The sequence below is a fragment of the Tachypleus tridentatus genome, chromosome 13, assembly GCF_004210375.1.
Source record: "Tachypleus tridentatus isolate NWPU-2018 chromosome 13, ASM421037v1, whole genome shotgun sequence".
Classification (NCBI taxonomy): domain Eukaryota; kingdom Metazoa; phylum Arthropoda; class Merostomata; order Xiphosura; family Limulidae; genus Tachypleus; species Tachypleus tridentatus.
In genome coordinates this window covers 141,021,054-141,037,401 of record NC_134837.1, presented here as the reverse complement: position 1 = coordinate 141,037,401, position 16,348 = coordinate 141,021,054, and the positions used below count along the sequence as shown (strand labels likewise).

Below are 16,348 nucleotides of genomic sequence, written 5' to 3'. Positions count from 1 at the left end.
TTCCATCAATGAACACAAGTTCACTTTCAGTAAACCTGTAAATCTCATGTGTGGGCTTTCACAAAAATTGTGATCATCACAAGTAAAGCTAAAACAATCCTTTTACTTTCTACTTTCATTTAATTTTGTTGTTTTATTGCTCTTTAAACATGTCTGAGTGCTGCAAACAAAAATAAATCATGTATTTTCTAACCGTACATTCCTCATGCATTTCTCAAAACAAGAAAAATTATTTTTATTTTAGCATTTACCTCAGGATTGAGTTGTTTTTTTTCTCTCTCTCTAAAAGTCAGCCTTCATTAACCTTCAACTCACCAAGTCTGTTGCCCAAACAAACAGTAAAACAGGATGTTCTAAAACTAATATAATTTACCCAGCTTTCCAATTGGCCCATAAAAATGTTTAGAAAATTTCATGTTTTACCAAAGTACCAATTCAATAAATGTTTTAGAAATGGCACTTTTCACTTATATAAATTAATATAAAAATGTCATAACCAAATGGCTAAGAAAAAGTTATTTCTATTGATCATGAACACGTATCACTGACAAGTATGCACGAGTAAATACAATTTCAAAAGAGATGGGACAAGATTATTTGGCAGGTGTAACAAATTTATTGATATCTCAGAAAATAATGACAGACAGTACTAAGTTTAAACTCTAACTTCTCAATATTTATAGTGTGGATGTCTAATTGATTGACATTCTGAAACACATGCAAGGCATGAAAGAAAAGTCTTAAATACAGAATTTACATCTTAGAGATACCACGTGACACATACCAGATTTAGAATTTGCATAAATATTTTCATTTTAGAAACCTAAAACTTACCTTGCATCAAAAATTGAACTAAAACCTATGTTTTGATGTCAATTTTACTAACTTTCATTGATAATAAAGTTGGTTAATTAACTTTTGAATGTATCTTTGTAAATATCAGGATATGGACACTGACTCCCATACATGCATGTAGGGTTAAACAAATGCAACACTATACTGAAAATACAGTAAATTTTTTATAAGTTGAAGTTCACATGGTAAAGTTGAAAAATATGGAATTTATCAAGTTGAAATTATTTTTACTTTCAACTACAGAAGTAAAAGTTTGTTGTTTACAAACAAAGTAAGAGAAAGATTTCAATGACAAGAACCAACTTTTATATTCTTATTTAATTATACATCAACAGCATACCCTTTAATTCTCCATTACCAACTTTATTTTCTACCATTTGTTACCAAGGAAACACAGTTAGTGATTTTATATATTGGACTATTATAACATTCAACATAAAGAAGTAACCAAACTAGAAAACAATTTCAGATTCTTTACAACAATACTTACTGGTCGAAACCGATGGAGGAACAATAACAGCATCCAAGAAAAATATGTCAATGGGAGACTGGTGATATTTGCCGCTGTCACCAGTAACCCAAAGAGTCGTTGTAAACGGTTGCTCCTTCTTCCACAGCTCATGCAAGTGTTTTTCGTGCCTCAAGAGGAGTTAAATAGTTCTGTCCAGTGAACTTATCTTCTTCTTCTTCTTCTTCTTGATTATTTCTCAACATCATCATACTCATCAAACATTTCTGGAGCCCTACATCAACATCAAACCACACAAGACAAACTCAATGGTCAATAAAAATACATAATTAGTGAAATTTTACTAAAAATATACCAATTATGGGTATTGTAAAGGAAAACACCAAAATATACTAGTTGAAATCATGGTAAGTCTGACTGGCCAAATGTGAGCAAAACCATTTATTTAGGTACTGAACAAAGGGCATTCTACAGATCACTGAAACTTTAACCAACTAAAAAAACAATTTAACAATTCATGGTTGATATTCCACTACATTCTTAGCCCAAGAGATCACTACTAACTTTGTTTTGCTTTTTTCTCATTCCACAACTTAGCAAAGAACAAAACTTATTGATTCTAATTTATATATTGATGGAAATGTTTTGCTCTTTTATTTTTCTTACTGTAACGTAATACTATACAATGACACACACACACACACATACATACAATAACTGTGTATACTTACTACATTTATCACACAAATATCCTTGCTAAACTACAACTAAAATGTTTTATTGTAACAATACTGGGTTCATGTGCATATTCATATCACAAAATTAAAGATATAATTACTTACTTCAGAATTGCGGTGGTTTTAGGCTTAACTTTGACCGCCTTCCTGACATTTGCTGTGAAAATTATTCTGCTGTTGTTATGGATACTCATTCCTTCCTCGCGGAGACTCCACATGACGCATATTAATTTTCCCCTGCTCCCATTAAGTAATCCCTTATAAAAGTTTTGATAATTCTTTGTCGACATTCCACCACGTTCTTCACCTGGGCACTCAGTTTTGCACTTTCCAAATTGAGCCCTTTGAAGTGAACATTATTCAATAAGATCATTATTAATCTAACTGAATATACTGTTGTTTTTTGTGTTTTAGTCACATTTGTGCCAACAGGTCTTACACCAAATGCAGCAAGAAGTATATGATCTTTTGAAACACATCAATGTTACATACCATCAGACTTGAAAGGTCAGTTACAGTACATTACGTTAAACTAGCAGTTTCCAACTTTTTTTTGTTTGCAAATCCCTCAATTAGTAATATTTTTTCTGAAAAGTAGTTACAAATTTTGTAAAATAAATTTTAATGCATTGAATTTATTGTAACACATTTACAATAAAATCTCAACTGATATCGTTATTTATTTTGTATCCAATAAAATTGAAACAATACAAAAAACCTGAAAACAAAACTATTTAACTAAAATTAAGGAGATTTCTAAACTTCTTTTGAAAAACACAGTGCTTTAAAGTTTGGCTCAACAAAAGAGCTGTAAGCTTAAATGTGGCTCAGAATCAAACTTGTTCCTTCCTTAAATATTTATACAAATTTGAAGAAAACCAAAATATGGTAAGAACTGTAGAACCAGGAAACTGATAAAAGATGTCATTACTGCATTTTTTCTCCAAAACCCTCAGAATTATCTCTCAAACCACTGGGAATTCACAAACCACCAACTGGGAAATACTATGTTAGATTAACTAAAAAAAATGAGGCAAGAAAATATAATAACTACAAACAATATCGGTTCATCTTACCTTACATGACTTAAAGAAATATGACAAGTCATTCTGTTATAATAAATAAAAATAATAATGGTTAATCTGACACTTACCACTAAATAAATATGTGATTTATAAAATATGACAAGTCATTCTGTCATAATAATAAACCAATACTATTAACAAATATTCTTTACTGGTGCACCTTCTCTGTATAAACTTCCAAAACAAAAAAAAATTGAAAAAGGAATTATTACCTTCAAGTTTCCTGTTAACTATTTCTGTCATCTTATTCTTTACAAGAGTTTCAATTGCACCAGACCCAGCACTCTGAGCTACTGTTTCCAGTGCAACCTCTTCTAGTTCTTGCACCATACCCACAAGGCCATAGTCCAACACTTTCAGCTGGGCTAGAATCAGTTGAATGGCAAATGGTGGTGACAGCAAAGAGTGGCAGCTAAAGCAGCTTCCTCGGATGAGCTACAATTGAAAACACAACACTGTGAAACACAAAAACCACACAAATTATGCAGCAATTCGTCAATAGTGATATATTGAAATATTACTCTCCTGTTTTAATTATTCAATGGCATAGCAGGGTCAACTCAATCAATTAACAAGCAACAATTACCCAACTTGTGTCCCATAAACAGATTTATCAAACTTAAGATTATTCAATTAACCTCGTTGAAAATAATCAACTTAGTGTTCTCAAATATTAGTTGTCAATTATCCCAACAAAGTTAGTTAATCAAAGTTAATAACAAATCAATTATCATAAAAATAATTACCTACTTGAAACAGAGATTTTCAATGATTAACTATTTCATCATTCCCAATATTCTAGTATTTGAAATATTTCTATTATGCTTATATGTTTATTACGGACATACCTACATAATGGACTGATGAAAGAATGCTTAGTGATTTAAATGTCTCTTGTCTTTGTTATTGCAAAATTACTAAATCTTCTGTCACTGTCACTCATTTTTTAAATGGTAAGTACAAACAAATGCAAGTGACTGCTACACCCACGAGGTCCTAGTCCAACACTTTCAGCTGCCATCTATCTACCTATATGTCAACTAAAATATTAAATAAAGTGTGAATTTGCAATTCTTTTATACTGTGTTATGTTCCTAATTTATAATCGCAGAACTGCATTCTATAATGTTGCAGGAGAGAAGTTAAAACATCCACTCTATCCATTCCAGGTATGTTTTTCAAACATTAAAACTATTATTATTAAATGTTGTACAAGTATGTGAAGATTTTAGGGGATACATAAGCAATCCTTTTTTCTTCTTTTTTTATGAAAGTACTTAAAAATAAGCCAGTAGTACCAAAAAGAAATAACAAATGTTGGTTTTATTTAATTGGTTTATTAATTATTCAAAAGAGTTTTATCTTTTCAATTTTTCTGAAGTCAACACTGCTGGAGTCTACAACAGTCTGGTTAGTCTCAGCCAATAACTGATTTCCATACAACTCCAACATGAACATCAACTCATTTTTCCAAAGATTGTAACAGTATACATTTATTTATACAAAAATTTTAATGTTTTATTGGCCTTTCTACTGTGCCTAACCATTGATTGTGTCATATAAATTGCAAATCACATGACAAACATGCAGCTTACATTATGGTATTGAGTTACACAACACATGAATCTATTCGTGAGCAAATCTCACAAAAAAATTATTATTGTTAATTTTATTTAGGCTAACTTAAAAAGTTTTAAATTTTTACATTCTAGTTACTTTCATAATAATAAAGATTGCACACGAAAAACAAGAAATAAAATAGTGTAAATAACGTACCCAACAACACAGAATAACAACATGCATGAAGGAAACAATGTTCCAACACAGAATAACAACATACATGAAGGAAACAATGTTCCACAACTATCAAGATTATTCTGGCTTTCTAACTGTGTGACAAAAGCTATTAAAACTTCAGCTAAGCTCATCAATATGTTTCCCATGGGAATAAAGTTTGAACTGAAAAAAAATAGTTCTCTGTACAGACAACAATGTAATACATCACTGAATAAATTAAAACTTTGGCTTTCTATTGGTTATAAATAATATGGTATTAAACATCACAGAGAACTATTGGCAAGATTTGAAAGAGACTGTGTGGCAAGAAGGGCCTGATTTTCTATTTTATTGCTCTGTAACTAAATAGCATTGAATTAAATTATGCTTTGCCTGAATGATGAAAACATTATAGTTCTGTCATACTTCTTGGAGAGATGGTAAAACAAAATTATAGAAAGAGACATATAACAAAAGTCACAGTTCTCATACTAAAGGAAATTTACTTTTTGAATTTTTTTTTAATTTCCCTTAGAAAATTAAGAACTTACTACTAAGCATTAATTTATCATCTATGTTCTGATGCTGAGTTTATCCATATACATTGATAATAAAGTAGTTTGTAACATTCAAAATTTAATTAACTCTGTGAAAGGTTGTGACAGGCACACTTTGACTTACCTGAGGTGAAAATATTAATAAGGTGCTACTTTCAAGTTACTTTATTTTTGTGTGCAATTTATTGTCATTGATGAAACATGTTAGAAGTTGATTGCGGACAGCTGTGTGCAAACTGTACACTTAGTACGAAGCAAAGTACTTGTGCTTGCCTTGTGCATCAGGCATCTTGTGACATGCACATAGAACCTGGCAGGTCAGTTTAACTAGAACCCTGTAATGTCATGATTTTAGTGGCTTAAAACTTACACAGTCATTATACACAAGATAATTCTATGCATATGTCATAATACATATATATAAACAAGGAAAAGAGTCACACGCTATCTCATTGTTATCACTACTACAACCTAAGATGCCAGATTCTCAATCTTACAACAACCACAGAGCTACGTTACCTGATACATTGACCTAAAGAACACTGGATTGAACACAGGAAGAGGAAGACTAATATGACCTATATGACCTGGACAGTAAACCTGAACAAGGCCACATGTTGTACACAGCTCATCTCTGTCACAGGGACCTAAAGGATTAGAAAGCCACATTACAGAACATTCATTTATGTGCATTTTTCAATGTCACATTCAACACTTGTTTCGCACCTTGACGTTACATTCTATACTAGTGTCCTACCTTCATATTACATTCTATTTACATTAATGTCCTAACTAATAAGTAGCATCTTCAGAAAACATTAACTGATTGGTAAGACAAATTTTCCTTTAATAAATCTTTTTTTTTGTTAATCATATTTCACTAAATGCTTTTACAATGTTTATTTTCTCAGACTCTAGATGAGGATATGTACATTTTCCAAAAAATGTATGAAAAAATAACATCTAGGCTTACAAAGATGTTATGAAAATTAACTGGTACAAGTTCACTGTCTTTATTTGGTGTAAATTTATGTAGCTACTCAAACACACATGACTGGTTTCCCACTATCCAGGTAAATATGACTCAATGCTTCAGTTTTAGTAGAACTAGTCGGTCTGATGCAATCCAAGGTGGAAATAGTTTGTTGATCTTTATAGACTTTATCAAGCACTCACGATATGCAGATGACAAAAATATCGTCTCACCAACAGTTTGCAGTGTGACCAGAATGATTTAAGAAGAATTGTGCAACAAATAGAATTTCACTGAACAAATATTTTATTCAAGATGATAAAATGGAACACATTATGAAGATCATTCACAAAATCATACACAATTTCCTTTCTTGAACTGAACCTGGTGACTAAACAGCAAAAAAAACACTACCATTTCTGGAACGAAAATTCAATCTTAGACAAAAAATGTTTAGTGGTGGTTGTTAAAGCAGTAGGTAAGAGACTGAAATATAGCATTTGAACAGAGAAAAGTGAAAAGTATATGGATGAATGAGGGATCACCTTACATTCAGAATAATAGTCTTCAGAACAGCAGCAGCTGGAGAAAAGTTTACTGAAGGAATCTGAGGACAAGAGTAAAATGTATGATAGTGCTGATAATTCATTCTCTGTACCAGATGATGACAGAATATTGTTTCATACAATCTTTTATGTATCAAAGGAAGAGTTACCATCTGATAAAATCAACAGTTTACTGGGGTAACAGCACTTAAAGGGAATAATAATAATTTATGTAACAATAAATGATATCCAGTCACATATAGAGTTATTCAGAGGTCACTTAGAGAAGAAATCCTTCATGTAATAATGACAGATGAAAGCACAAATTTATCAATACAGAAATATTTATCAGTATGTAAAAGGTACGTGAAGCAGTAACACAGTTTTTGACAAATGTGGTCACTGAGGATGGAAAAGTTCACACCATCTCAGGATTGACCCAGCTAAGATTGTTTCTCTAGCATCAGATGGTGCACCAACAGTGACAGGTATAAAGACAGGTGGTGCTGTGTAGATGAAATTAAACAGTTGAACACTCTCAGGACATTTAGTAATAACTGTGCATTATTTCATGAATGGGTTAAGTAATCATACTTCAAAACTTTACAGTATTTAAAGGTGAGCCTGAACTTACAATAAAAAAAGCCACATACCATAAAATATCGTGAAGTTATAAATACTTTTGAAGCTGTGTATGAGAATTATAACTCAGTTCTAATTATCCTTTCAAAAGAAAGATGCTACTTACGTGGTTAGAGTTTCTAGAATCAGGAGATGGAAAGGGTTAAAGAATAAGAGAAACTGGATAGAACTGAGAGAAGGAAGCAAAACTAGTGCTTTTATCAATGGAGAAACACTTAAGAAGTGTTCTGATAACATTGAAAATTAGTTATCAGACCTGAAAAAGAGATACATACAAAGTTTAGAATAGAATATTAAACACAAAAAAAGAAGACTGAGTTTTTCAAAGACTTTAGCCTCTTCCTGGAACCAATGGTGGTGAATTTGTCAGGTACTAGTAAAAGTGAAGTTCTTGCACTGTTACATGAAACTGACCAAACAGTAGATGTTGTTCGTGTCAATCTCCAGGAAAGGATGAACAAAAAGAAGTCAGCAAACTCTTAGACAAAGAAAACCTTTATCAGGAATGGCCAATGCTAAAAGATATAATTTCAAGCTCATACAAATGTTTATCTACTCATATTCTGTGTCAGAATGTTATATAACTTCATAAAGAATGATATCTGAGTTTTAAAGCTGTGTACAAAAGCTCCAAGTATAGTTGTTACAAGTGTTGAGTGTGAAATGAGTTTCAGTGCCCAGAATAGAATAAAAAACAAATATAGACATTCATCAAAATCAGACTCTGGACAATCTTTTGAATATTTATATGACTAATATTCAGTTATCAAATTATGATCCAGTCAGACCAGTCAGGTTATGGGTTACAAAAAAGGAATGAAGAAACAGAGGGCTTTGTCAATCATATCTACTTAGAGCTAAGAAGTCAAAGGACTGTTTCAGTTCTCATAGGAGTTGCTGAGCATGTGTAACATATTAGTTTAACATTAAAATATGTTACAGGCATACATCCAGTTTAACATGTATATTACGTAGCAGTGGCAGAGCTGCAAAAGACACGAGATGTGCAAAGATGCTGATCGGTTACAAACTCAGTTATTGATATTCATTCAGCTGTGATGTAAAGACTTAAGCTAGTCATATCAGATTTTGATCAAGCTAGTCAAACTACACAGACCAGTTTTGTGATATAGGACTGCAAGGGAATACTTTAATAAAGAATGGCTTTTTTCTACCTGTAGAGAAAAGATTAAATCTGTGTGGTAAAGTTAACAATCTTCACAAATACTTATGTTATAAAATATTTAGGCTTTATAAAATGTAACAAACACTTAAGGAAGCAAAAGTGGACTGTTTTAAACAGCCATTAAAATTTAGCTTTTCTACACTGAGTTGGATTTCAGGAAGTAAATACTTACTGACCTAAAATCAAGCTCTGCAGACTCTAGGGTTTCCACTGAAGAAATAAGCCTAACAGGCCTAAAATTTTCAGGACAACTCCTATCACTCACTTTAAACATAGGAGTAAAATTAATAACTTTCAGATTTAAGCACCTGCCCAGTGTCTACTAACATTGGAAAAATGAAAATGATAACCACATGTCTAATCTTTCACATCCTTTATCTATTTTTAATATCTCAATACTTCTAACTGCTTACTGACTAATACAAGAAGAATGTTGAATTTATTTATTTTTTTAGATTACTTTCAGGGAAGAGCTTAACTCAGGGTACTTTTGTTTTTTCAGCCTTGAAATAAATTTCACTCTTCCCTTTGTAGATAGCTACACAGATGTTCTCACATGGGAATGTTATGGTGGTAATGGAATGAAAAGCAACATTTTTCTTTCCTTATTTGTATAATATAAAACTAAAAACTGGTTACTTGGTAACAAATACAGGCCTTTTAAAATATGAATTATTTTCCAATAATAGTCACAAATAATGGTCAGCTTTCCTTTATTTTGAATACAAGTTACAATAACATCTCCATGTTGAAACAACAGAAACTTTTAATAAGGCTGGTTTATTTTTTACCAGCTTTCTCCTCTACCTCTTCTTAGTGCAGTATGAACCAGTTACTGTTTCTGTGAATTACTAACAATATTTGTTCTTCCACACAAACACACAAGTTTTCACATCACAATGGAGTTGAAACAGACTGAATGTTTCTACTTCAGTCCTTTGTTATAGAGTTCATGGCTATTGTTTCTCACTTTATGTTCATAAATAAATCTAACTGCTTTCAGAATGACCATCTTGTAAAACCTCTATTACTTTGTGAAGAGTGGCAATCCAGGATGTAGTGAAAGGTCTTACTGGTAATTTGTGACTAAGTCAAGTCCTAAAGATCTTACCTAACATTTCCCTATGAGAACATTGTATTTGAAGTATTCCAACACAACTATGAACCTTTCCAAATATAGACTTTTGTATACTGAAGGCATGAAATAATTCCATACAAAAGTGTTTCATTAAAAAACATAACTTGTAAATGTTTTATTCAGACAAGTTTTAATACTTAATTTTATATGGTTTAATCTGATCAAAACTGGTGATTGGGTTTCTTAACCCTTCAAGATTGAAATGCACATGTTCAAGTTTTATTTTCCCTTCAAGTGTTTTCACATGAGAATATTAGGTGGTGAAAGATTAATACCTATATGATTAAGGTCAACTACAAGGTCATAGAATATTCAAAGTCAGTGACAGTTATTATTTTCTCTTGCAAACACAGATTTTAAAGCTCAGCCATCCCATAAAATAAACATTGAATACAACTCCATATATTTCCACATTTTCCAACACTTCTACATAAGAACTTTCTAATTTTGGTTGATTGACCATTATCAGTGAACCATAATACATTGTTAATCCATAACTTCAAGTACTTAACCACTAAACCTTTAATTAAAGTTAAACAATTTTGTCTTGTTTCTTTAGTACTACTTAACAGTACATTTTCTTTTTCAACCATATTAAAATGTTACTATAATTTTTTTATTTTTTGCAAACACTTGAATAAAGCAGCATGTTAAACCATAGAATGTTCAACCAACCACTAAATGAAACTGAACAAAAACCCTACCTAGAGCACCATCATACAGTCCACCTGGTGTTGGATGACCAAGGGCATCAAGGGTCTTAAGGTTGGTTATTTCAAGGACACTGAGTTTCTTCAGTTCTTCAGTGCCGTATATACTGAAAGCAACACTTTGAACAGAATGGTAGGGAATCTTATCAACATCCATACTTACTTTCTGAAAAACAAAAATCAATATGTTTCTTCTTTTCTTACAGTATTAAACTGTGGCAAATGGAGCTTTGAGATCTGATAGATTAATTCTAAAAATAAATACGACTGTGCTAATTAATTAATTAATTGATACTAGCTAAAATACTGAGTGAAGAATACTTCAGATACTGAAAAAAACTTATCACAATTATGATGATAACCACAACATTGTGAGGCCAAGGTACCAACACAAAACAGATCCAGTATCTATTAGATCCAATGATGCTTCCATTATTACTTCCACAATATCTTAAATATTATTTTAAGCTTTTACAAAAAATGCCTATTTTAAGTTGGATTTTAACATTTCTTAAACTAAAAATTTCTAATCCTTTTAAAAAACTTAGCAATGTCACAATAACTCAATATACTGTTCAGAATCACAAAAATATGTTATCGATACAACATGACCCTAGTTAATTCACCCAGAATATTTTAAAAACTACAAAATTATCATTTTAGTAAATAGCTCTATTAGCAACAGAATTCTGTTTGCCTACACAAATACCAACAACCATGTATATTCAACTAAACATAGAATGAAATTGTGACTTTCCTAAAATAGGAACAGAAACCTCAGAATGATAGGACAAACATTTTAAACAACAAAGTATCATGATTGGTGTTTTCTTTATCGTGGAATTGGTTATAACCAAAATAAAATAAAAGGTTAACTACTGAAATGACCAAGATTCATAGCCAATGTCACATGCACCACAACTTGTCATCTTGCTGGTTACTTGTCAAAAGAGGTTATATTATACAAATTACTAATTAGGCTTCACTTGGTTTACTGGGTATAGTTTTTGTCTCTTTGGGGTTTAGAGAAAGGCAACTAGGACCAATTCCAGATGAAAGAAATTTGCAGTTTTATATTATGGAAATACTTACTTCTTCCTTAAACCAGACAGACAATGTGATGTATACAGTCTGTAAATATCAGAGCAGCTTCTTATATTGTCAATGTTTAAAAGACTGATCTTCCTCTGCAAAAAACATGTAAGCACAACTGACAGCAAAGAGAATGTTTTTGTTCTAACAATTTGATGTCAAAATTTTTAAAAAAGACCTTGTACCCTACCCAGAATAGTTAGGCTGAGAAAACAGTCATTAAAACAATATAACCAAAGAACATCAGACATACTGTCATAAATCCACATGAAGAATAATACTTTATACAATCATCAGAGCTCCCTCTAAGATGGAAGTCTCGAATAATCTGAACCTGACCAGAATGATTTCTGAAATGGGACAGATCAAAATCTCTAGCTTCTCTTGAAAGAAAAGTGTAAAAAGGTAACCATACTGAAATTTCAAAGATTAGCTGAAGAATCAATAGGATAAAAGTTTCAGATTCTTATGTAAAACAATAGACTTGGTTCAAATTAAAACACTTCTTATTTTCTAACAGGATGTTTGTTTTTATGCACACACACCTAATGTTATCAGTAGAACTGAATATGCAAGCAATATTTAAGGACAACAACAAACCTATTGTTTAATCCAGACAAACCCATCCACTAAACTTAAAATATATATACAAGCCTACCCTCAATGTCAACCTTTATCATTCAAATTCATGATGCTGAGTTACCCACTTGCAGTATATATAGAAATGTCTGATATGGGTATTAAAATTTGTTTAAAACACAAGTAACAATGTTTCAACCTCAGGTTAAAGTGATAGTGACCTAAGAAAGTCAAAATGTTATTTGTTTTAAATAAAAGCTTTTAGTACCCATATCAGCCATCTCATATACATGTACACAAATACATAACAATGTTTAGGAATAACATGTGACCTATTGCTTTATCTTGGTTGTTTCAACTAAATTACAAATAAAAATAAATCCCAAAGCCAGCCCTTATCATTCATATACTTATCTAGTTTTTCTTAAGCTCACTTAAATTTACTGCCTCTACATTTTAAGATAACCTATTCCAGAGGATAACTACCCTATTATTAAAATGGAAACTGTCTTATCTGAAAAGGACTCCAACCCTACCAAACTTCATCTCTGTATCCTCTAGTCATACTATACTTACTGTTAAGTATGAAGAATGTTGGTACATCAACATCAATTCCTTTTACAATATTAAACACTTAAATCAGATCCTCTCTAACAATTATTTTTTCAAGACAAAACAGTTTTAAGGATCTTAATCTCCTCATATGACAAACCCTCCATTCCAGGTACCATTTTAGTAACCCTCCTCTGAACCCTTTCTAACAATTCAATATCCTTCCTAAGGTAAGGAATCAAGACTGAACACAGTACTACTATAATTGTGGCCTAACCAGTGACCTGTACAATGAAATAACTTCTTCATAGATGTATTGAACGTTTCTATAGGTACAACCTAAAATCCTATTTGCTCTGTCACTAGCAACAGCATACTACTTGGATGGATTAAAAGACTGAAGAATCATTATTTCAAAAATATTTTATTTTCTTTCATGACACTGTTAAATTTATTTACATTCAAATTATATTTAAAAATCAAAATATAACTTGCATACAATAACATGCATTTATTATAATTAAAACCCATCTGCCATTTATTCACCAACTCACTAATTATCTAAATCCTTTTGTAAATTAGCAACATCCTCTTCATAATTGATAACACCAAAGACCTTGATATCATTTGTTAATATAAGTAACTTATTGATCATTTCTCCATCTATGTCATAAAAGTAAATCAAAAAGAGCAAAGGTATAGAACCACGAGGTACAACACTTTAAACTGAGCTCCATTTATAACCATTTTCTCCCATCCAGCCACTCTTCTATTCAATCTGTTACTTATCCCCCACATCTACAAAGAACTCTTTACTAGCCTTTTATGTGACACCTTCTTAAATGCTTTTTGAAAATTCTAATACACTAAATCTACACCCATACTCTCATCTACATATGCAGTAACATTTTCAAAGAATGTCAAATAAATTTGTAAGATTTTCCCTTAATAAAACCATGTTGACTCTCCAATAAAACTCTAAACTTCGTTAAATGACTTTGCAAAGCATTTTTAAAAGACTTTCTAAAACTTTTCCCACAAATGATGCAAGACTAAAGTCTGAAATCACAGAGACAGTTTTTATCACCTTTCTTGAAAAGAGGAGTGAGATTAGCTGACATCTGCCCACTAATCAAAAACTGAAAAAAAAAAAAACAGTAGAAAGTGTCTCACCTATCCAATCTTTAACCTCATTCAAAAACCTTGTAAAATTAACTGGTAGATGAGCCTTACCATTTCTTAAACTTTCCAATTTTTTTCTTTACCAGTTCAGAATTAATGCAGTTATCTTTATCAAGCTTTCCTTTGAACACTATATCAAGTGCAACTGAAAGCAATCTAACCAATACCTACCACATTTTCAAAAAAAAAGAAAGAAAATTGTCTTAAATGAAAATGACCCCTAAACTGACAAATCTTATATTTATGTCCCAACACGGTCAATGTCCCAACATTTAATTATGAAAACATAATAATTCAACACCATCAAGTATCAACTATCAATTCCCTTAGCAATCTTAAAGCTTAACACTTTTTTTTAAGAAAAAATGTCAGACATTTTAATGTCCTCATATGACAACCCTTCCACTAAGTGAATCATCCTTTGAACTATCTTATGAACAATTTCTAGTAATGAAAATTCCTTCCCAAAGAAAAACAATTTGAAAAGACTAACAGTAAATATAAAATTAAATTATAGCCATTTTAGACCAAGATTTAGTAGTTAAATCAGATATTTCTAAAGAAGACTCTAGCTAGCGAACTTAGTTCTGTAAGTCATAACTAAAATAGAAAAGCTTAATTCTCAATTGTTATTTATTATCTAATATACTAAAATTACAACACACGAAGTATTATTTAAGTGTTCTTCGGCTTATAGTCTATATTATTTTCCAAACTCTAAATCAAATATATAATCAACAGCGGATGATATGTATTTAACTTTACAAAATAACGAGTAACAACATCAGTTGTTTAACCTATTAATGATTTATAAATCTTACTTGAGTGATATATCATCTCATACGAAAAATATAATAGTTTTAATAATATTACTTATCCACATGTCATATCTACTTCGGTACGTTCTTCGTAATCGACAAAAGACTGGTGGGAAGTGCTGGCCTCTGGTATCACAAAAATCTTTTATGGGTAATAAAGAATTAAAATTAATTATTTAAATTACAACATCGTGTGATTCTTAAATTTAAATATTTTGTTTCAGTAAGTTGTGAATAACAGTCTTATCACTAAACATTACATTACAGAATACGTAGATTTATTATATCTTTAAACTTATAAACTATTCACTATTTTTTCAGTTTTTTGTTAAATCAATGTATAACGCGAAAATTGCTATGAAATACATATATATTTTAGATCATACAAAATCCGTTTTGTGACTAACTTGTAAAGTTTACTATGATCGTTATGCCATGTTACCTTTAAATATCTGAACTTAACTGGAAAAACTCTGGTAGATTTCTCTTTCAGTTTCTGATAAAAATTATTTACAACCTTTGCAACGCTATTTGTTCTGATCAGTATACCGAACAAACAAATATCCTGATGATGATCAAAGAAGATCGAAACTTTGTTCTTTGCTTTATTAGTAAAAGTGTTAGCACTCATACCATCCGTCCTGATATACGACAAATAAACAATTAATTATGTCTTCCGTAGTCTGCCAGTTTATAAACTTATAATTTTAAAATCCAAGGTTCAACTCCCCGCGAAAGACACAGTTGATGATCCAATATAACTTTTTAAAAAAAACAAAAAAAATGAAATTTTGTAATCCAACATAAGACATGCTGTAAGAGCGTGTTGGATGAATTTTTCTTTATCAATTTTTTCGTTTATAATACAGTTCAAATGTTAACAAAATTTTTAATTTCTTGTGTGGCCCGCGAAAGACACAGTTGATGATCCAATATAACTTTTAAAAAAAAAACAAAAAAAATGAAATTTTGTAATCCAACATAAGACATGCTGTAAGAGCGTGTTGGATGAATTTTTCTTTATCAATTTTTTCGTTTATAATACAGTTCAAATGTTAACAAAATTTTTAATTTCTTGTGTGAAAACCCACACAAATGCTCCAACCTATTATTATTTTCTTTCTCATTATAATCAATGCTAAGAAAAACGGGATAAAATTTCCAACGCAATAGTATTCTTAAATACGTTTAGTTAGTTACTGTTATTTTTCATGTTTATTTCACTGCAGCAGAAGTTTTATTTATAGTTATTTGCAAGTATACATGTGCGACATGATGATTTCCTATCCAAAGAGATAATAATTATACTCACTAGATAACGCATCAGCAATTATTTTCAGATGCCATTTCTTGGAACAGTCGATGTTAGATTGCGCAAACGAAATAGTGGTCTATTTATTTCCTTAATTATTTATTTTTTTACATTGTATTTTAGGTAACTTATTTATTCTA

General features: G+C 30.9%; 1 protein-coding gene across 1 annotated transcript; it reads right to left on the bottom strand.

The window, feature by feature from the left end:
* Nucleotides 1-2,287: 2,287 nt before the first annotated feature.
* LOC143236312 (DNA-directed RNA polymerase I subunit RPA1-like) lies at nucleotides 2,288-14,999 on the bottom strand. Its single transcript, XM_076474589.1, has 5 exons — nucleotides 14,952-14,999; nucleotides 10,668-10,839; nucleotides 5,999-6,126; nucleotides 3,359-3,581; nucleotides 2,288-2,403 (listed from the first exon to the last, which is right to left on the bottom strand). Exons 2-5 carry the CDS (start codon nucleotides 10,828-10,830, stop codon nucleotides 2,288-2,290), a joined length of 630 nt encoding a protein of 209 aa, XP_076330704.1. The 5' UTR covers nucleotides 10,831-10,839; nucleotides 14,952-14,999.
* Between the last annotated feature and the right edge of the window lie 1,349 nt (nucleotides 15,000-16,348).

Coding starts and splice junctions, on each gene's coding strand:
- LOC143236312 (XM_076474589.1), bottom strand. CDS start 10,830: ATGGATGTTGATAAGATTCCCTACCATTCTGTTCAAAGTGTTGCTTTC. Junction 6,127..10,667: donor ACTGTATGATGGTGCTCTAG/GTAGGGTTTTTG, acceptor CTAATCCTTTAG/GTCCCTGTGACAGAGATGAG. Junction 3,582..5,998: donor TCTTTAGGTCAATGTATCAG/GTAACGTAGCTC, acceptor TTTCAATTGTAG/CTCATCCGAGGAAGCTGCTT.